Genomic DNA, 21498 nt, shown 5'->3' with positions numbered 1-21498 from the left:
TGAATCTATGGCATTCTGTGGAACTGGTATTTTCTCTATGTTCTGTCTTATTCCTAAGGTCCCTGTGGCCTCTAGTGTCTATCTATCAGAACTGCACCAACTGGCAAACATACTTGCTTTCATTTTCTTACCTCAGAACATTGTCTAATTTTTGAGTAACATTCCATCCGACAATTTTTCTTCTCTCCTTTTTTCTTTTTTTCTTTACTGTTCAACATCTTCATCAGTGATACTGATGAGGGGACAGCAAGTTTGCTGATGATACCAAACTGGGAGGCTCGCCTGAGGCACCTGAAGGCTCCGTGGCCATTCAGTGAGACTTGGACAGACTGAGAGCTGGGCACAGAGGAACCTAATGAGGTTTCATAGTTTCATAGTTTCATTCAGGGTTGGAAGGGACCACAAGGATCATCTAGTTCCAACCCCCCTGCCATGGGCAGGGACACCCCACACTACATCAGGCTGGCCAGAGCCTCATCCAGCCTGCTCTTAAACACCCCCAGGGACGGGGCCCCAACCACCTCCCTAGACAACCCATTCCAGGGTCTCACCACTCTCATGGTGAAGAACCTCCTCCTCACATCTAGCCTGAATCTCCCCACCTCCAGCTTCATTCCATTCCCCCTAGTCCTATCACTACCTGAGATCCTGAGAAGTCCTTCTCCAGCCTTCCTGTAGCCCCCTTCAGCTACTGGAAGGCCACAATGAGGTCACCTCGGAGCCTTCTCTTCTGCAGACTGAACAGCCCCAACTCCTTCAGTCTGCCCTCATAGGAGAGGTGCTCCAGCCCTCTGATCATCCTCTTGGCCCTTCTCTGGACACCTTCCAGCACCTCCACATCCCTCTTGTAATAGGGGCTCCAGAACTGGACACAGTACTCCAGGTGGGGTCTCACCAGGGCTGAGTAGAGGGGGAGGATCACCTCCCTCGACCTGCTGGCCACACTTCTCCTGATGCAGCCCAGGATCTGATTGGCTTTGCGGGCTGCAAGAGCACATTGAGAGCTCATGTTGAGCTTTTTCAATAGGGGCAAGTGCAGAGTCTTGCATCTGGGAAGGAAGAATAAACCTCACCAGTAGAAGATTAGGAGGTGATCTGCTGGAGAGCAGCCCTATGGAGAAGGTGCTGAGAGTCTTGGTGGACAACAAGTCATCCATGGGTCAGCAATGTGCCCTTGTGGCCAAGAAGGCCAGTGGTATCCTGGGGTACATTAAGAACACTTATCAGCAGTGTTTAGTAAATGTTTTTTTCTCAACTGAACCTGATAAAGGGTTCCTTTTGTTTTGAAGTGCAGTGTACTGTACAGTAATATTTAAGAACACCCTGAACAACTTGTTCCAGAGACTCAGGAAACTAATGTTCAGCTTATCAGGACATTTTATTAACCAGCTAGTACATGGCATAGCACTTCAGATTTTGCAGCATACTACCACTTCCATAACCAGGAATAATAAACAGACATAGCAAAGCCCAGCTGTTAATAAGCTAGTGATTACAATATGTAGAGCCTGAATCAAGTTTGGTGGAAGCAGTTTTGTTGACTGTCACTGGAGCAGATCAGATAATTCTTACAACTCAAGAGTTGGTGATTGATTTGGCCAAATGTTGTTCTTTCGGATGTTTCTAAGCAGCTGACTAGTTAGTTTGATCAAAAATATCTGAGAAAGGGAATAAAAAGACTCAGTTAAACACAACAAAGATAGTGCTGATACTCATTCATGACTGGGACAACCTGACTGCTAACCTCATTCCTATGAACAGCAACAAGGAGGAAGGATACAGAGGAGAATGATCAGGATATGTGCCTGAAGATACAAGCTGAATTCTCTGCTCTGGCTCTGGCTTGCTGTGTGACCTCCAGCAAATCACTTGGACCCACCTCCACAGAAGCTCCTTGAAATCTCTTTCAAATGGCACATAATTCAGCTAAGAGTTTCTGTGCCCTATGAATCCAAATATGGTTGGACTTGATGATCTTAAAGGTGTTTTCCGGTCTAAATGATTCCATGGTTCTATGGCTCTATGGGTTTTGGTTTTATCTTCTTTAATCAGAATAAAAACTCTTTCCTAACTGACAGGAAGGTGCCAGTGATAGCATGCAGAATACAGAATTAACCAGGTTGGAAAAGACCTTTGAGACCATCAAATCCAACCCATCACCCAACACCATCTAATCAACTAAACCATAGCACGAAGTTGGTGAGAGGTTTGGAACACAAGCCCTATGAGGAGAGGCTGAGGGAGCTGGGGTTGCTTAGCTGGGAGAGGAGGAGACTCAGGGGAGACCTTATTGCTCTCTACAGCTACCTGAAAAGAGGTTGTAGCCAGGTGGATGTTGGTCTCTTCTCCCAGGTAGCCAGCACCAGAACAAGAGGACACAGTCTCAGGCTGCGCCAGGGGAAGTTTAGGCTGGAGGTTAGGAAGAAGTTCTATACAGAGAGAGTGATTGCCCATAGGAATGGGCTGCCTGGGGAGGTGGTGGAGTCACCATCACTGGAGGCATTCAGGACAAGACTGGATGGGGTGCTTGGTGCCATGGGTTAGTTGTTTAGGTGGTGTTGGATTGGTTGATGGGTTGGACACGATGATCTTGAAGGTCTCTTCCAACCTGGTCTATTCTATTCTATTCTATTCTATTCTATTCTATTCTATTCTATTCTATTCTATTCTATTCTATTCTATTCTATTCCTGTTTCTGTTTCTGTTTCTATTCTATTCTATTCTATTCTATTCTATTCTATTCTATTCTATTCTATTCTATTCTATTCTATTCTATTCTATTCTATTCTATTCCTGTTTCTGTTTCTGTTTCTATTCTATTCTATTCTATTCTATTCTATTCTATTCTATTCTATTCTATTCTATTCTATTCTATTCTATTCTATTCTATTCTATTCTATTCTATTCTATTCTATTCTATTCTTTTCTATTCTATTCTATTCTATTCTCCTCATCCAGTCTCTGTTTAAACACTTCCAGTGATGGTCACTCCACCACCTCCCTGGGCAGCACATTCCAATGGCAAATCCCTCTTTCTGCCTGCCTGATAGCTCTCAAATGTTAGGCTGTCCATGGAATAAATAATCATTTCTTGCTGCCCTAAGCCATATTATTATATAGGCTAGGGATGGTGTGGCTTGAGAGCAGCCAGGCAGAAAGGGACCTGGGGATACTGGTTGACATCTGACTGAACACAAGCCAGCAGTGTGCCCAGGTGGCCAAGAAGGACAATGGCATCCTGGCCTGGTTCAGGAATAGTGTGGCCAGCAGGAGCAGGGAAGTCATTCTGCCCTGTACTCAGCATGGTTATGCCACACCTTGAGTGCTGTGTCCAGTTCTGGGCTCCTCAGTTTAAGAAAGAAGTTGAGTTGCTGGAAGGTGTCCAGAGAAGGGCAACAAAGCTGGGGAGGGGTTTGGAGTACAAACCCTATGAGGAGAGGCTGAGGGAGCTGGGGTTGCTTAGCCTGGAGAAGAGGAGGCTCAAGGGAGACCTTATTGCTGTCTACAACTACCTGAAGGGAGGTTGTAGCCAGGTGGGGGTTGGTTTCTTCTCCCAGGCAACCAGCACCAGAACAAGAGGACACAGTCTCAAGCTGTGTCAGGGGAGGTTTAGGCTGGATGTTAGGAAGAAATTCTTCCCAGCAAGAGAGATTGGCCATTGGAATGTGCTGCCCAGGGAGGTGGTGGAGTCACCATCACTGGAGGTGTTTAGGAAAAGACTGGATGAGACCCTTAGTGCCATGGTTTAGTTGATGAGATGGTGTTGGGTGATAGGTTAGACTTGATGATCTCAAAGGTCTCTTCCAACCTGGTTAATTCTATTCTATTCTATTCTATTCTATTCTATTCTATTCTATTCTATTCTATTCTATTCTATTCTATTCTATTCTATTCTATTCTATTCTATTCTATTCTAGCCTAGTCTATACTATGCTATTCTATGCTATTCTATGCTGTTCTATTCTACTCTATTCTATTCTACTCTACTCTACTCTATTCTATTCTGCTGTGTCTAAACACTGCTTGACCTTACTTCTAATTAAACTCAGTGGAAAGCTTTACCAAATTATGGCTTCCATACCAGAATCAAATGGGACTAAGCCCACTTTTCCTCCCCCCAGCAAAATACAAATATGTGGTGGATTTTTTTGCTTGCTGAAAAGCAGTCTTACCTGTGTAATAGGCAGGCTGAGAGTAATGGCTGTCAAGATCACAGCGTTGTTTTCAAACCATACATTTAAATGTTCTTCGCATCCCTAAGCAAGGGGAGATGAACAGATTTCAAGAGTAAAAATCATTTCAGCTCCTGATTTCATCTTGCATCTCTGTAAGAAAACACTTTAAAATATATCTGTAGAATTGTTTTGCATGTTCTGATGGGTTCTGGTATTTATTTGCCAGAAAGAAAATGCATCTGTAATGTGCACTGCAGGGAATAGAATAGAATAGAATAGAATAGAATAGAATAGAATAGAATAGAATAGAATAGAATAGAATAGAATAGAATAGACCGGGTTGGAAGAGACCTTCAAGATCATCGTGTCCAACCCATCAACCAATCCAACCCACCTAAACAACTAAACCATGGCACCAAGCACCCCATCAAATCTCCTCCTGAACACCTCCAGTGATGGTGACTCCACCACCTCCCCAGGAAGCCCATTCCAATGGGCAATCACTCTCTCTGTGTTAAACCTCTTCCTAACCTCCAGCCTAAACCTCCCCTGGCCCAGCCTGAGACTGTGTCCTCTTGTTCTGGTGCTGGTTGCCTGGGAGAATAGACCAACCCCCACCTGGCTACAACCTCCCTTCAGGTAGTTGTAGAGAGCAATAAGGTCACCCCTGAGTCTCCTCTTCTCCAGGCTAAGCAACCCCAGTTCCCTCAGTCTCTCCTCATAGGGCTTGTGTTCCAAACCCCTCACTAATGGAGCTGTCCTTTTTTATGTTATTTGAACTAAACAGATGGTTCTGAAGGAAATCTGGTATTTTCTTTGTGGAAATGTTCCAGAGCTAATGACTTCATCAAAAGGGAATTTGCTCCTCTAACTGATATGTTACCTTACAAGTAGTCGCTGGGGTGCATTAAGAGGAGTGTGTCCAGCAGATTCAGGGAGGTTCTCCTCCCACTGTACTCTGCCCTGGTGAGACCTTACCTGGAATATTGCATCTAGTTTGGGTCTCCCCCATTCAGGAGGGACAGGGATCTATGGGAGAGGGCTACAAAGATGATGAAAGGACTAGAGCATTGCCTGAGGTGGAAAGGCTGAGAGACCTGAGGCTGCTTAGTCTGGAGAGGAGAAAACTGAGAAGGGATTTAATAAAAGTCTGAAGGAGCTGGGGTTGCTTAGCCTGGGGAAGAGGAGTCTCAGGGGAGACCTTATTGCTGGCTACAGCTACCTGAAGGGAGGTTGTAGCCAGGTGGAGGTTGGTCTCTTCTCCCGGGCAATCAGCACCAGAACAAGAGGACACAGTCTCAAGCTGTGCCAGGGGAGGTTTAGGCTGGATGTTAGGAAGAAATTCTTCCCAGCAAGAGAGATTGGCCATTGGAATGTGCTGCCCAGGGAGGTGGTGGAGTCACCATCCCTGGAGGTGTTTAGGAAGAGACTGGATGAGGCACTTGGTGCCATGGTTTAGTTGATGAGATGGTGTTGGGTGATAGGTTGGACTTGATGATCTCTGAGGTCTTTTCCAGCCTGGTTAGTTCTGTTCTATTCTATTCTATTCTATTCTATTCTATTCTATTCTATTCTATTCTATTCTATTCTATTCTGTTCTGTTCTGTTCTGTTCTGTTCTAAATATCTGAGGGCTGGGTGTCAAGAGGGAGGGGACAGGCTCTGCTCAGTTGCACCCCATGGTAGGACAAGGGACAATGGATATAAACTCCAGCACAGGAGGTTTCACCTCAACATGAGGAGGAATGTCTTCACTGTGAAGGTCACAGAGCACTGGAGCAGGCTGCCCAGAGAGGTTGTGGAGTCTCCTTCTCTGGAGACTTTCCAGACCCATCTGGATGTGTTCCTGTTTGACCTGTGCTAGATTCCATGGTCCTGCTCTGGCAGGGAGGTTGGACTCAATGATCTCCAGAGGTCCCTTCCAACCCCTAACATCCAGTGAATATTTTCAAGTTTTCACTGCTATTCAGGCATTATGCACCCTGCAATGGGTGCTCATATTTTCCAGATTACAAGCTATGCTTATTATATTGCCTCTTAAAATAAACTGTAAATCATAGCATAGCTTAAAACATATATATAAAAATATATATACATACATAATAAAGCATATAAATAAACGCTATTGTAACAGTGGCAAGGGTTTGTAGGTACAGGGAGCAATTAAAGACTGATGAGAGAAGGGAGATAACACCAGATGCCATTTGAAAACCTTCCTACCCACCACAACTGTTCTGCATTGTCAAGATAAAAACCCTTTGACTGGTGAATATTTGTACTCATTGGATAGCTCTATTACCACTGGAGGGTTTAGAGAGAGAAAAGGATAGGTATCACTTTGTTCCAGGTCAGGTGATGATATCCAATGATCTTATGCAAACTGGTTCCTTCATACTAAGACATGCTGGATATAAATGCTAACATGAAGTGGTCTCAGGAAACACATCACAGAATCACCATATCACAGTGCATTAGAGGTTGGAAGGGACCTCCAGAGATCATCCAGTCCAACCCCCATGCCAGAGCAGGACCACCCAGGGTAGTCTGCACAGGAGTACATCCAGGTGGGTTTCTGAATGTATCCAGAGAAGGAGACTCCACAACCTCTCTGGGCAGCCTGTTCCAGTGCTCTGTCACCCTTAGTGTAAAGAAGTTTCTCCTCATGTTGAGGTGAAACCTTCTGTGTTCTAGTGCACCACTGAAAAGAGACTGCCCCTCCTCAGATACTTATTGATCTCCTCTCAGTCTTCTATTCCCATGGGAGATTCTCAAGTCCCCTAATTATCCTCATGGCTCTCTGTTGGACTCTCTGTAGCAGATCTCTGTATCTCTTGAACTGGGGAGCCCCAAACTAGACACAGTATTGCAGGTGTGGTCTCACCAGAGCAAAGTTGAGGGCGAGAAGAACATTCCCTAGACCTGCTGGACACACTTTTCTTGATGCACCCCAGAATCCCATTGGCTTTCATGGGCACACCTCTTATTTCAATGCCTTGCTCATTTCTCTTATCCTGTGAATATTGGATATGCTCTGGAAACACATAATACAAACAAGTGGAGGCACTGCTGGCATTCTGTAAGTGATGAACAGCAATTACAAGTGGAAAATGTACCACATACTCTTATTTTTCTACACTGTCACTTTCCATTGTCATCACGGGTTTGCTACGGCATGGATTTCTGTATGGCATGGTGCTTGCTACTTCTTAAACCACTACTAAGTATCCTGCTGATATTGATCAGGCATAACTCCTGTCTTCTTGAAGTATCCTTTATTTAGAGCTGCCTACAGGACTGAGACCTAAGGAGTGAAAACTAAGGCTTTAGAGTGACCAAGACAAAACAATGAGTGACCAAGACAAAACAATGAATGTTTCATAGTTTCATAGTTTCATAGTTTCATAGTTTCATTCAGGGTTGGAAGGGACCACAAGGATCATCTAGTTCCAACCCCCCTGCCATGGGCAGGGACACCCCACACTAGATCAGCCTGGCCAGAGCCTCATCCAGCCTGCTCTTAAACACCCCCAGGGACGGGGCCCCGACCACCGCCCTGGACAACACATTCCAGGGTTTCACCACTCTCATGGGGAAGAACTTCCTCCTCACATCCAGCCTGAATCTCCCCACCTCCAGCTTCATTCCATTCCCCCTAGTCCTATCACTACCTGAGATCCTGAGCAGTCCCTCCCCAGCCTTCCTGTAGGCCCCCTTCAGATACTAGAAGGCCACAATGAGGTCACCTGGGAGCCTTCTCTTCTGCAGACTGAACAGCCCCAACTCCTTCAGTCTGTCCTCATAGGAGAGGTGCTCCAGACCTCTGATCATCCTCATGGCCCTTCTCTGGACACGTTCCAGCACCTCCACATCCCTCTTGTAATAGGGGCTCCAGAACTGGAGGCAGTACTCCAGGTGGGGTCTCACCAGAGCTGAGTAGAGGGGGAGGATCACCTCCCTCGACCTGCTGGCCACACTTCTCCTGATGCAGCCCAGGATCTGATTGGCTTTGCGGGCTGCAAGTGCACATTGAGAGCTCATGTTGAGCTTTTTGTCCACCAGCACCCCCAAGTCTCTCTCCTCAGGGCTGCTTTCCAGCCAGTCCCTGCCCAGCCTGGATTTGTGCCTGGGATTGCCTCGACCCAGATGCAGGACCCTGCACTTGCTCTTATTGAACTTCATGAGGTTGGCTTGTGCCCACCTCTCCAGCCTGTCAAGTTCCCTCTGGATGGCCTCCCTTCCCTCCAGCGTGTCTGCTGCACCACACAGCTTGGTGTCATCAGCAAACTTGCTGAGGGTGCACTCAATGCCACTGTCCATGTCACCCACAAAGATGTTGAACAAGACAGGTCCCAGGACTGATCCCTGAGGGACTCCGCTTGTCCCTGGCCTCCACTGGGACATGGAGCCATTGACAGCCACTCTTTGGGTGCAGCCATCAAGCCAGTTCCTTATCCATCTAGTGGTCACCCATCAAACCCATGTGTCACCAGTTTGGAGACCAGGATGTGGTGCGGGACAGTGTCGAAGGCTTTGCTCAGCTCCAGGTAAATGACATCAGTTGCTCGCCCCTCATCTATTAATTTTGTCACCTTTGTTTGTTATTTGTTATTAATACTCAGGCATTTGGCAGCCAATTTGTAGTGGAAGACATAGTTTGGATATTTTGTTCCAAATTACATTCAGTAGAAAAACTTCCAGACCTCAAGGTAGGGTTGTTTTTTTTTTGTTTCTTACCATAGTGTATGTTAAATCCCTTGGAACATCACAAAACCATTTCTTCAGCTGGGATCTTGTGCAGGAGCATGGGATCTGAGTACTGTTTTCCTTGTTTTTATTGCCTTCCCACTGTGTGACATTGTATCTTCCACAGCATTCCATCTAGAATATAGATGCTGCAATTGGTAAGTCCAACACCTATCAAGACTGTCAAGCAGTGGAATTTTTACCCCAACAAGTGCTAGCTACTCGTTAGTTGATTACATTAGCTAAACAGTTTCCCTCTATATTCATAGAATCATAGAATCATGGAATCAGTGAATCAACCAGGTTGGAAAAGACCTTAGAGATCATCCAGTCCAACCTATTACCTAATACCTGACACCTCCTGACAACTAAACCATGGCTTCAAGTGCTGCATTCAATCCTTTTTTGAACACCTCCAGGGATGGTGACTCCACCACCTCCCTGGGCAGCACATTCCAATGGGCAATCTCTCTGGGACGAATTTCTTCCTAACATCCAGCCTAAACCTCCCCTGGCACAGCTTGAGATGTGGTGCTTGGTGCAATGGTTTAGTTGTTTAGATGGTGTTAGATGATGGGTTGGACTTGATGATCTCGAAGGTCTTTTCCAACCTGGTTAATTCTATTCTATTCTATTCTATTCTATTCTATTCTATTCTATTCTATTCTATTCTATTCTATTCTATTCTATTCTATTCTATTCTATTCTATTCTATTCTATGCTATGCTATGCTATTCTATTCTATTCTATTCTATTCTATTCTATTCTATTCTATTCTATTCTATTCCATTCCATTCCATTCCATTCCATTCCATTCCATTCCATTCCATTCCATTCCATTCCACTGAGAGCCTCAGTGCAAGAGCTGTTCAAATGCTCTCACACTAGGAACTTGGATTTGAGTTCAAAACATCTCTGCTTGTAAATGGTTCAGTTCAGTCTTAAGACCTAAGCAGACCAAGTGTTTTCTGATGTCTAGCACTGCCAAAGCCCTTAGGAAAACTCTCATTTTTTGAACCTGCTGTAAACTTCACTGTCCAGAGCTGTCTGCCCTTGCACAAGTTGAGAAGTCCCTCAAAAGCCTAATTTCATCCATAATAAGCCACATAACAGCAAGGAACCTGGCCACTCCCATCAGATATTAGCAGTGGGTCATGAAAAATTAACCTTTTACTAAAGGAGTTAGATTTTTAAGGCAAGTTCTGTTTGATGCAGTACTTTTGGTGGGGATATTTTGTGAGGTTTCTTCCTTACATTATGCTGTACAGCATTCAGAATGTTCCACACAGGCTCCTGCTCAGCCAGACTCTCATTCCCGTAGTCAGAAATAACTTCATCAATTCTGCTGTTCCATTGGTTGTGGACCTGTTCATAAATATTGATAGCAGCTGATATATGCATATTGAGAGAGGGTGGATGGGTAGTACAGTCTTTTATTGATATGCAGGTTTCTTCAAAGCTTACTTGTGAGCAGCAGCATTCTAGCCAATATGCCAAACATGACCTAAGAGGTATCACAGCCATCACACTAATGGGAAAACTGAAAGCAGAAGGGGAAGATAAAGAAGTGACCCCAATCACATGCATAGCACAGGCAGACAAGGTGATTAGTCCAAATGAATCCAGAAGAGCCAGGGAACATAATTTGGATGAACCTGTTATGTCTTGAAGGACTATATCCTACCTCTCATACCTAATTTAATAAGCACAGAAACAAAACTGATTCTACAGTTAACGTGACCCTGACTTGCATAAGCACCACATTTAGAATAGAATAGAACAGAATTAACCAGGCCCCTCAGTTTAGGAAGGATGTTGACTTGCTGGAATGTGTCCAGAGAAGGGCAATGAAGTTGAGGAGGGGTTTGGAACACAAGCCCTATGAGGAGAGGCTGAGGGAGCTGGGGTTGCTTAGCCTGGAAAGAGGAGACTCAGGGGAGACCTTCTTGCTGTCTACAACTACCTGAAGGGAGGTTGTAGACAGGCAGAGGTTGGTCTCTTCTCCCAGGCAACCAGCACCAGAACAAGAGGACACAGTCTCAAGCTGCACCAGGGGAGGTTTAGGCTGGCTGTTAGGAAGAAGTTCTACAGAGAGAGAGTGATTGCCCATTGGAATGGGCTGCCTGAGGAGGTGGTTGAGTCACCATCATTGGAGGTGTTCAGGAGGAGACTTGATAGGGTGCAAGTCAACTTCCTTCCTAAACTGAGGGGCCCAGAACTGGACACAGGACTCAAGGTGTGGCCTAACCAGTGCAGTGTACAGGGGCACAATGACCTCCCTGCTCCTGCTGGCCACACTGTTCCTGATGCAGGCCAGGATGCCATTGGACCTCTTGGCTGCTTGGGTAGACAGAGATTAGCATCTAACGCTTTCTCCTACGTCTCCTGTCCAGGAAAGAAAGACTTTTTAGGTTGTCCCTCAAAAGGAATAAAGTTGTCCCTTGATTCCATTCCTGAACAGGAAGAGTATATTGTCTTGCAGAGGATAACTCCCCTTTACAACTATTGATCATGCTGAAACCCTCAAATTAGGTTTCCTACTGCACTGCCTGGGATAACTGTAGAATACTCAAATTCAACCAAAAGGTGATGCAGCATGCAGTGAGAACTGAGTGTTAGAAACGTTTAGTTAATTGCACAAAACTGGTTGGACATCTTCAACAGTCTCAACAAAAAATTAATTGACATACCGCTTCTTTCTTCACCAATATCAGCACTGATATTGCCATCTGGGTAACAAACACCAGGAGGTGAAAAGTCATATACTGAAAAATAAGCATTGAAGGAGTGAGCAACCCAGCAAAAAAAAGTTCCAGAAGCCCATGCATTCCTGACTACTCTTTAGAGCCATAGTATCATAGTATCATAGTATCAGTCAGGGTTGGAAGGGACCACAAGGATCATCTAGTTCCAACCCCCCTGCCATGGGCAGGGACACCCCACACTACATCAGGCTGGCCAGAGCCTCATCCAGCCTGGGCTTAAACACCTCCAGGGACGGGGCCTCAACCACCTCCCTGGACAACCCATTCCAGGGCTTCACCACTCTCATGGGGAAGAACTTCCTCCTCACCTCCAGCCTGAATCTCCCCACGTCCAGCTTCATTCCATTCCCCCTAGTCCTATCACTACCTGATCTCCTGAGCAGTCCCTCCCCAGCCTTCTTGTATCCCTTCAGATACTGGAAGGCCACAATTAGGTCACCTTGGAGCCTTCTCTTCTCCAGACTGAACAGCCATTCAAACAAAAGTAAGAAGTATTTTTTCCCTGGAAACCTTCAGAAAGTGACATTATAGTCTAAGAGGCAGGTTTCAGGCAAAGCACAACTCACTGTTTTGGGCTTAAAAACAAAGTCTTAACTACATCTTTTTGGAAGTGAAGTGCAAAAGCTATTTATAATCAGCTCCACTGAAGAACACCATGATTTCATTATTTCTTGTTTGAATTATTGTGCCTGAAGCAGAAATAGTGTGGCCAGCAGGAGCAGGGATGTCATTGTGCCCTGTACTCAGCACTTGGTTAGGCCACACCTTGAGTCCTGTGTCCAGTTCTGGGCCCCTCAGTTTAGGAAAGATGTTGAGTTGCTGGAAGGTGCCCAGAGAAGGGCAACAAAGCTGGGGAGGGGTCTGGAGCACAGCCCTGTGAGGAGAGGCTGAGGGAGCTGGGGTTGCTTAGCCTGCAGAAGAGGAGGCTCAGGGGAGACCTTCTTGCTGTCTACAACTCCCTGAAGGGAGGTTGTAGCCAGGTGGGGGTTGGTCTCTTCTCCCAGGCAACCAGTGGAAGAACAAGAGGACACAGTCTCAAGCTGTGCCAGGGGAGGTTCAGGCTGGAGAGGAGGAGAAAGTTCTTTGCAGAAAGAGAGATTTGCCATTGGAATGTGCTGCCCAGGGAGGTGGTGGAGTCCCCATCCCTGGAGGTGTTCAAAAAGGGATTGGATGTGGCACTTGAAGCCATGGTTTAGTTGCCATGAGGTGTTAGGTATTAGGTAATAGGTTGGACTTGATGATCTCTGAGGCCTTTTCCAACTTGGTTGATTCTCTGATTCTATGTTACCTCAGTCTCACACCTAGTCAAGGATTCCTTTGCACAAAAGGATGCACAAAAACACACACACACAAAAGAGTTGACTTTTGTCAGTTTTCAGTGAGACAAAATCTCCACTCACAGTATCCAGATATTATGGTAGTATCACAGTCTCACAGTATCACTAAGGTTGGAAGAGACCTCAAAGATCATCGGGTCCAACCTGTCACCACAGACCTCATGACTAGACCATGGAAGTTGGAAATGAGACACTTCTTTCTCTTTCAACATCTAAGAAATTGTGAGGTGAACACCACATGCCTAAGACAGCAGCAGGAAGATTCATGGTTATAGCAGTTAGGTTCTTCTCACTGCTGTGCCAATTGATGTTTGCAGTGCTTAACAAATGAATCAGCAGAACAGCTGTCTGCTTCAGCCTTCATAGAGACTATAGCAGGTTGTTAAAAAAAAGGTGAAAATAAATAAAAGATGAAGCAAAAATATGATCAAGATGATCATAAGAATGTATAGTTACAGTGTAGTATTTCAGATATCAAAGATTTCCTCCCTTTAACAGCAGGAATTGTATATAAATAGGGAGCATCCAGGTAGGTCTACCTAGGTAACAGCATTTTAATCATTCTTTCCATTTTCCTAGAATCATAGAATCAACCAGGTTGGAAAAAGACCTCAAAGGTAGAATCATAGAATCATAGAATCAATAAGGTTGGAAAAGACCTCAGAGATCATCAAGCCCAAACTATTACCTAAGTACCTAACTCCTCCTGACAACAAAACTATGGCTCCAAGTGCCACATCCAATCCTTTTTTGAACACCTCCAGGGATGGGGACTCCATCACCTCCCTGGGCAGCACATTCCAATGGCCAATCTCTCTTCCTGTGTAGAAGTTTCTCCTCACCACCAGCCTAAACCTCCCCTGGCACAGCTTGAGACTGAGTCCTCTTGTTCTGGTGCTGATTGCCTGGGAGAAGAGACCAACCCCCACCTGGCTACAACCTCCCTTCAGGTAGTTGTAGAGAGCAAGAAGGTCTCCCCTCAGCCTCTTCTTCTCCAGGCTAAGCAACCCCAGCTCCCTCAGCCTCTCCTCATGGAGTTTGTACTCCAGACCTCTCCCCAGCCTCGTTGCCCTTCTCTGGACACATTCAAGTATCTCAATGTCCTTCTTAATTTAAGGAGCCCAGTGCTGGACACATGCACTTTGATACTCTAGCTATACCTGTGCCTTCAACCTGCAGTAATTTGAGGCAGGTTTCTCTTTATTTTTTCAGAGGTGGTGGAGTCACCATCACTGGAGGTGTTCAGGAGGAGACTTGATAGGGTGCTTGGTGCCATGGGTTAGTTGTTTAGGTGGGTTGGGTTGGTTGGTGAGTTGGACACAATGATCTTGAAGGTCTCTTCCAACCTGGTCTGGTCTATTCTATTCTATTCTATTCTAACTGGCTTGATGGCCGCACCCAAAGAGTGGCTGTCAATGGCTCCATGTCCCAGTGGAGGCCAGTGACAAGTGGAGTCCCTCAGGGATCAGTCCTGGGACCTATCTTATTCAACATCTTTGTGGGGGACATGGACAGTGGCATTGAGTGCACCCTCAGCAAGTTTGCTGATGACACCAAGCTGTGTGGTGCAGCAGACACGCTGGAGGGAAGGGAGGCCATCCAGAGGGACCTGGACAGGCTGGAGAGGTGGGCACAGGCCAACCTCATGAAGTTCAATAAGAGCAAGTGCAGGGTCCTGCATCTGGGTCGAGGCAATCCCAGGCACAAATACAGGCTAGGCAGTGACTGGCTGGAGGATAGCCCTGAGGAGAGAGACTTGGGGGTGCTGGTGGACAAAAAGCTCAACAGGAGCTCTCAGTGTGCACTTGCAGCCCGCAAAGCCGATCAGATCCTGGGCTGCATCAGGAGAAGTGTGGCTAGCAGGTCGAGGGAGGTGATCCTCCCCCTCTACTCAGCCCTGGTGAGACCCCACCTGGAGTACTGTGTCCAGTTCTGGAGCCCCTATTACAAGAGGGATGTGGAGGTGCTGGAACGTGTCCAGAGAAGGGCCACGAGGATGATCAGAGGGCTGGAGCACCTCTCCTATGAGGACAGACTGAAGGAGTTGGGGCTGTACAGTCTGCAGAAGAGAAGGCTCCGAGGTGACCTAATTGTCGCCTTCCAGTATCTGAAGGGGGCCTACAGGAAGGCAGGGGAAGGACTTCTGAGGATCTCAGGTAGTGATAGGACTAGGGGGAATGGAATGAAGCTGGAGGTGGGGAGATTCAGGCTGGATGTGAGGAGGAGGTTCTTCACCATGAGAGTGGTGAAACCCTGGAATGGGTTGTCCAGGGAGGTGGTCGAGGCCCCGTCCCTGGGGGTGTTTAAGAGCAGGCTGGATGAGGCTCTGTCCAGCCTGATCTAGTGTGGGGTGTCCCTGCCCATGGCAGGGGGGTTGGAACTAGATGATCCTTGTGGGTCCCTTCCAACCCTGAATGAAACTATGAAACTATGAAACTATGAAACTATTCTATTCTATTCTATTCTATTAAAAGAGAGTCACTCAGCATAATTTCAATGCTAAATTTATTTTAAAGCCTGTAATTTAATAAATATGGCAGTTCAAATCTTGGCTGCATCAAACTGCAAACCAGCTTGTCACTCAAAACATTCATGCAGTGATAATGAAGGATCCCCAGCTTTGTTCAGATTTCACTGGAGCAAAGACTTGACGTAAAATTATCTTTCCAGCAGCAGATTTGTGAAGCACTGTGCATGGAAATCACAACATCAAGACAGGATCACAGTTTATCATGCACCCAAAGCTCTCGTTTTACAATAAGGAGGGAGTCAGATTCACACTTACTATAACCAGCAGACATTTGATTTCCCTAATGCTTCCAAGGCATCCAATGGCTGATACAAAAGTAATACCAGATCCAGTTCCAAGTAATACACGTGAAAGAGATGCCACAAGCTGGTTCTTGCCTGAAGAAACTGCAACACAGGGCATTCATGCTGTCACTTCTTTTTGTATTTACTTCTCAGAATTCCACTTAAATAACCATATTCTACAAACCCCCCAACAATCACATCTATGCAATGCCATTACTGAAAGGATGGAAACAGTAGAATGATACAAAGGTATTATGATTAATGATGCTGTCTACAGTCACAGAAAGAAACAACTAGGTATTTTCATAAGTTCAGAGAATGGTAACAACATACAAGAAAGTAATTGAAGCCCTCAGAATGAAATCAGAGAACAGTTCCAAGCTTACAGATCTTTTCTGTTTGCCAAAAAATTGGTAGCACATTTGCAAATCCTGCAGGGACATAGATTCAGTTCTCATTAAATCCAGGCTCACTTCCAATGCTATCTTCCCTCTTTGTCACTGACAACTTTCCCCTTTCCACATCAACCAATTTTGCTTAGCTATGGAAAGTAGCAGAGGCTTTGATTACTTCCATCTCATATACTTCCTCCTTGGAATTACTGTCTAGGGACAGCTCCTATCCCATCAGCTGGGAACTGATGCCCCTTGCCATAGCCAAGGCAGACAACTGTTTAAGGATCACAGCTGTTGTTATATGACCCCAAACTTAACTTCTCTTTGAAACAATTTGACAGACAGTCTGGAAAAAAGGAATATCTATATGGAGAGGCTCAAGCTCCAACTTGTGTTCAGTCCACCCAAACATCCACCTAAATGATCTACAACCTTGTCAAATGCAGGCCAAATGCAGCCTGGTAAATTATGTAAGTGATCAATAGAGCTGATTTATATTTTCATCTAGAAGTCACAGATGGAGAGAAATAAATTGCATAAACTATAACTGTACAAATGGTAGATGTATTGCTGAGAGAGCTGGCGGATGTGCTGGCTAGGCCACTCTCCATCATTTTCCTCCAGTCCTGGCTCACAGGTGAGGTCCCAGATGACTGGAAGCTGGCCAACGTGGTCCCCATCCACAAGAAGGGTCGGATGGAGGCACCTGGAAACTCCAGGCCGGTCAGCCTGACCTCAGTGCCAGGGAAAGTGATGGAGCAGATTATCCTGGTGGCAATAACTGCGCACCTGAAGGATGGCCAAGGGCTCAGGTCCAGCCAGCATGGATTTAGGAAGGGCAGATCCTGCCTCTCCAACCTGATCTCTTTCTATGATCAGGTGACCCGTCTGGTGGATGTGGGGGAGGCCTGTGGATGTGGTCTGCCTGGACTTCAGCAAGGCCTTTGACACCGTCCCCCCACAGCAAACTGCTGACTAAGCTGTCAGCTCGTGGATTGGACCACTACAACTCTGTGCTGGGTTAGGAACTGGCTGGAGGGCCGGGCCCAGAGAGTGGTCGTGAACGGTGCCCGCATCCAGCTGGAGGCCAGTCACCAGTGGTGTCCCCCCAGGGATCAGTGCTGGGCCCTGTGCTCTTCAACATATTCATTGATGATCTGGATGAGGGGGTTGAGTCAGTCATCAGCAAGTTTGCAGATGACACCAAGTTAGGAGCAGATGTTAGTCAGTTAGAGGGTAGAAAGGCTCTGCAGAGGGGACCTCGACCGACTGGACAGACGGGCAGAGTCCAATGGGATGGCTTTCAACAAGTCCAAGTGCTGAGTGCTGCACTTTGGCTATGGCAATCCCATGCAGAGCTATAGGCTGGGGTCGGAGTGGCTGAGAGCTGCCAAACAGAGAGGGACCTGGGGGTGCTGATCGACAGCCACCTGAATATGAGCCAGCAGTGTGCCCCAGGTGGCCAGGAGGGCCAATAGCATCCTGGCCTGCATTAGGAATAGTGTGGCCAGCAGGAGCAGGGAGGTCATAGTGCCCCTGTACTCTGCTTTGGTTAGGCCACACCTTGAGTACTGTGTCCAGTTCTGGGCCCCTCAGTTTGAGAAGGACATCAAAACACTTGAGCGTGTCCAGAGAAGGGCAACAAGGCTGGGGAGAGGCCTTGAGCACAGCCCTATGAGGAGAGGCTGAGGGAGCTGGGGTTGCTTAGCCTGGAGAAGAGGAGGCTCAGGGGAGACCTCATTGCCCTCTACAACTACCTGAAGGGTGGTTGTAGCCAGGAAGGGGTTGGCCTCTTCTCCCAGGCAACCAGCACCAGAACAAGAGGACACAGTCTCAAGCTGTGCCAGGGGAGGTTTAGACTCGAGGTGAGGAGGAAGTTCTTCACCGAGCGAGTCATTCGACATTGGAACGGGTTGCCCAGGGAGGTGGTTGAGTCATCGACCCTGGAGGCGTTCAAGGGGAGATTGGACGTGGCACTTGGTGCCATGGTCTAGTCATGGAGTCTGTGTTGATAGGTTGGACTCGATGATCCTCGAGGTCCTTTCCAACCTAAGTGATACTGTGATACTGTATTGATATCGTTCCCCCTGTTTTGATAATCATATTTTCCAAGCTGAACATAAGGAAAATCCTTCTCCCTGTGAGGGTGACAGAGCCCTGGAACAGGCTGCCCAGGGAGGCTGTGGAGGTCTCTTTCTCTGGAGACATTCAAAATCCTCCTGGATGCATTCATGTGTGACCTGCTCTAGGTGATCCTGCTCTGGCAGGGGGCTTGGACTTCGTGATCTTTCAACCCCTTTCAACCTGTCACATTCTGTTCTGTGTTATGAGGGAAAATACACACAACAGAAACAAAACAAAACATGATTAGATAGTGTGGGATGATCGGTTGGACTCGATGATCTCAACGGTCTTTCCAACCTGGCTAATCCTCTCCTAGTCCCAAACAAAACTATACTTTTCGATCCAATACTGCCACCTTGTGGAAGAAAAAATACCACTCCCTGTTTGTTGATTTATCCCTGCGACCGTGTGAAACAACAGGCAATTTCTATTTATACTCACGTAACAGACTGAATAAATTGTTTCGGTCGAGTAAAAGCCACAGGCCAAATGTCAAAATCATAAGACCCAGAGCCTGGGGAGGGGGGGAATAAACAGAAGGATTGTTGGTCTGATTCAAAACAAGAACAAAGAAAAGGAAAGAAAAGGAAAGAAAAGGAAAGAAAATAAAGAGAAAAGAAAAAGAAAAAGAAAAAAGAAAAGAAAAGAAAAGAAAGAAAAGAAAAGAAAAGAAAAGAAAAGAAAAGAAAAGAAAAGAAAAGAAAAGAAAAGAAAAGAAAAGAAGAGAAGAGAAGAGAAGAGAAGAGAAGAGAAGAGAAGAGAAGAGAAGAGAAGAGAAGAGAAGAGAGAGAAGAGAAGAGAAGAGAAGAGAGAGAAGAGGAAGAGAAGAGAAGAGAAGAGAGAGAAGAGAAGAGAAGAGAAGAGAAGGCAAGGCAAGGCCAAGGGCAAGGCAAGGCTAAATAACAAACCCAGAACTTGTACCAGGAAAATTCCATTGAAGACATTTAAGCAGTACTTCTGCACTAGCATTTTATCTCTTCTTTTCATTCTGTTTTCAGTTTTGCACCATAGCTGAAAAACATAAACGCATATAATCAGTTCAGTATGAAACAGACATTACCTGTAATTTCAAATGGCTTTAGTCATTCAGATAATGCTTTACAAATTTGAACAGTCACTTAATACACTAAACAACCCCAATATCATTAGAAGCATCAGGAAGGATCTGGAGGTGTTTGGAGTGTGTCCAGAGAAGGGCCATGAGGATGAGCAGAAGGCTGGAGCTGCTCTCCTATGAGGACAGACTGAGGGAGTTGAGGTTGTTCAGTCTGCAGAAGAGAAGGCTCCAAGAAGACTTTCTTGTGGCCTTCCAGTATCTGAAGGGGGCTACAAGAAAGCTAGGGAAGGACTTTTTAGGGGTGTCAGGGAGGTGATAGGACAAGGGTCTGTCACCACAGACCCCCATGACTAAACCATGCCACCAAGTGCCCACACCCAGTCCCCTCTTGAGCATATTTCTGAATGCTATGTATAGTCTCACAGAATGATTGTGTTGGAAAGGAGCCATCAAAGGTTATCTAGTCCAACCCCCTTACAGTGAGCAGCCTGGAGAAGAGGAGGCTCAGGGAGACCTTCTTGCTGTCTACAACTACCTGAAGGGAGGTTGTAGCCAGGTGGGGGTTGGTCTCTTCTCCCAGGCAACCAGCATCAGAACAAGAGGACACAGTTTCAAGCTTGCACCGGGGGAGGTTTAGGCTGGAGATGAGGAGAAAGTTCTTCCCAGAAAGAGTAATTGGCCATTGGAATGTGCTGCCCAGGGAGGTGGTGGAGATGCCATCATTGGAGGGTGTTTAGGAGAAGACTTGATGGAATGCTTGGTGCCATGGTTTAGTTGATTAGATGGTGTTGGATGATAGGTTGGACTTGATGATCTTGAAGGTCTTTTCCAGCCTGGTCTATTCTATTCTATTCTATTCTATTCTATTCTATTCTATTCTATTCTATTCTATTCTATTCTATTCTATTCTATTCTATCTATTCTATTCTATTCTATTCTATTCTATTCTATTTCTACTGTGTCCCAGTTCTGGGCTCCTCAGTTTAGGAAGGAGGTTGACTTGCTGGAACGAGTCCAGAGAAGGGCAACGAAGTTGGTTGAAGGGCTTGGAACACAGCCCTGTGAGGGAGAGACTGAGGGAGCTGGGGTTGCTTAGCCTGGAGAGGAGGAGACTCAGGGGTGACCTTATTGCTCTCTACAACTACCTGAAGGGAGGTTGTAGCCAGGTGGGGGTTGGTCTCTCATCTCCCAGGCAGCCAGCAGCAGAACAAGAGGACACAGTCTCAGGCTGTGCCAGGGGAAGTTCACGCTGGAGGTCAGGAGGAAGTTTTACACAGAGAGAGTGATTGCCCACTGGAATGGGCCGCCCAGGGAGGTGGTGGAATCGCCACCACTGGAGGTGTTCAGGAGGAGACTTAACAGGGTGCTTTGGTACCATGGGTTAGTTGATTAGGTGGTGTTGGATGATAGGTTGGACGCAATGATCTTGAAGGTCTCTTCCAACCCTGGTCTATTCTATTCTATTCTATTCTATTCTATTCTATTCTATTCTATTCTATTCTATTCTATTCTATTCTATTCTATTCTATTCTATTCTCAGGATGGTTTGGGTTTGAAGTGAATCCTCCCAGTCACCCCTACTTACTTTCTTCCTCTGCTTTTTGTTGTGGAGTGCAACACGATGTGATAAGTCCAATCCCTTTCAAATGAAGCTAAATCAAAAAATTAATTTCATCTGTCATCAGCAGCAAGTGGGTGTTTGGTCAGGTGGAAGGGCACAGAGACCTTGCCCCTGAAACACACGTAATGTGTCCATTAGCATCTGGGGTAGTTTAAGGCTATGCCTTTAAAATTTTTCACAGATCTTGAGCAGAAAAGTAGCAAAATGTAAATAAATCACTACTGGGGGTAGAAAGGAAAACAAAGATAATTCTGAGCAATCCCATTGGAGAGATAAGGAACTTAAACTGCTTGTATCAAGACACCCTCTCTCTCTTCTTGCTTCTTGGCTGTAGGAGAGATACTAACTGGCTTCTGCTTGACCTTGGCTGTATTGTTTTGGTATTAACTTCTCTGCTTCTGTCTCTTCTCCATTTTGGTACAGGGGGGTTAAGGGAGGACAGAGAGGAAGAAGCTAGTAGCTTCCCCC

General features: G+C 46.1%; 1 protein-coding gene across 1 annotated transcript; it reads right to left on the bottom strand.

Annotated features, from left to right (window-relative positions):
- Nucleotides 1-1416: 1416 nt before the first annotated feature.
- Nucleotides 1417-21127, bottom strand: TSPAN19 (tetraspanin 19). Its single transcript, XM_068160866.1, has 9 exons — nucleotides 20995-21127; nucleotides 19274-19363; nucleotides 18794-18866; nucleotides 15805-15935; nucleotides 11608-11682; nucleotides 10172-10282; nucleotides 8909-9052; nucleotides 4173-4256; nucleotides 1417-1658 (listed from the first exon to the last, which is right to left on the bottom strand). Exons 2-9 carry the CDS (start codon nucleotides 19337-19339, stop codon nucleotides 1569-1571), a joined length of 774 nt encoding a protein of 257 aa, XP_068016967.1. The 5' UTR covers nucleotides 19340-19363; nucleotides 20995-21127; the 3' UTR covers nucleotides 1417-1568.
- Between the last annotated feature and the right edge of the window lie 371 nt (nucleotides 21128-21498).

The sequence above is a fragment of the Melanerpes formicivorus genome, unplaced genomic scaffold (assembly GCF_026170545.1).
Source record: "Melanerpes formicivorus ecotype bairdi unplaced genomic scaffold, bMelFor1.0.p_v2 SCAF_54, whole genome shotgun sequence".
Classification (NCBI taxonomy): Eukaryota; Metazoa; Chordata; class Aves; order Piciformes; family Picidae; genus Melanerpes; species Melanerpes formicivorus.
This window is presented reverse-complemented; position numbering and strand designations above follow the sequence as displayed.

Coding starts and splice junctions, on each gene's coding strand:
- TSPAN19 (XM_068160866.1), bottom strand. CDS start 19,339: ATGAAAAGAAGAGATAAAATGCTAGTGCAGAAGTACTGCTTAAATGTC. Junction 10,283..11,607: donor TATTGGTGAAGAAAGAAGCG/GTATGTCAATTA, acceptor ATTTATGAACAG/GTCCACAACCAATGGAACAG. Junction 4,257..8,908: donor GGGATTTAACATACACTATG/GTAAGAAACAAA, acceptor CCCCTTGCTTAG/GGATGCGAAGAACATTTAAA.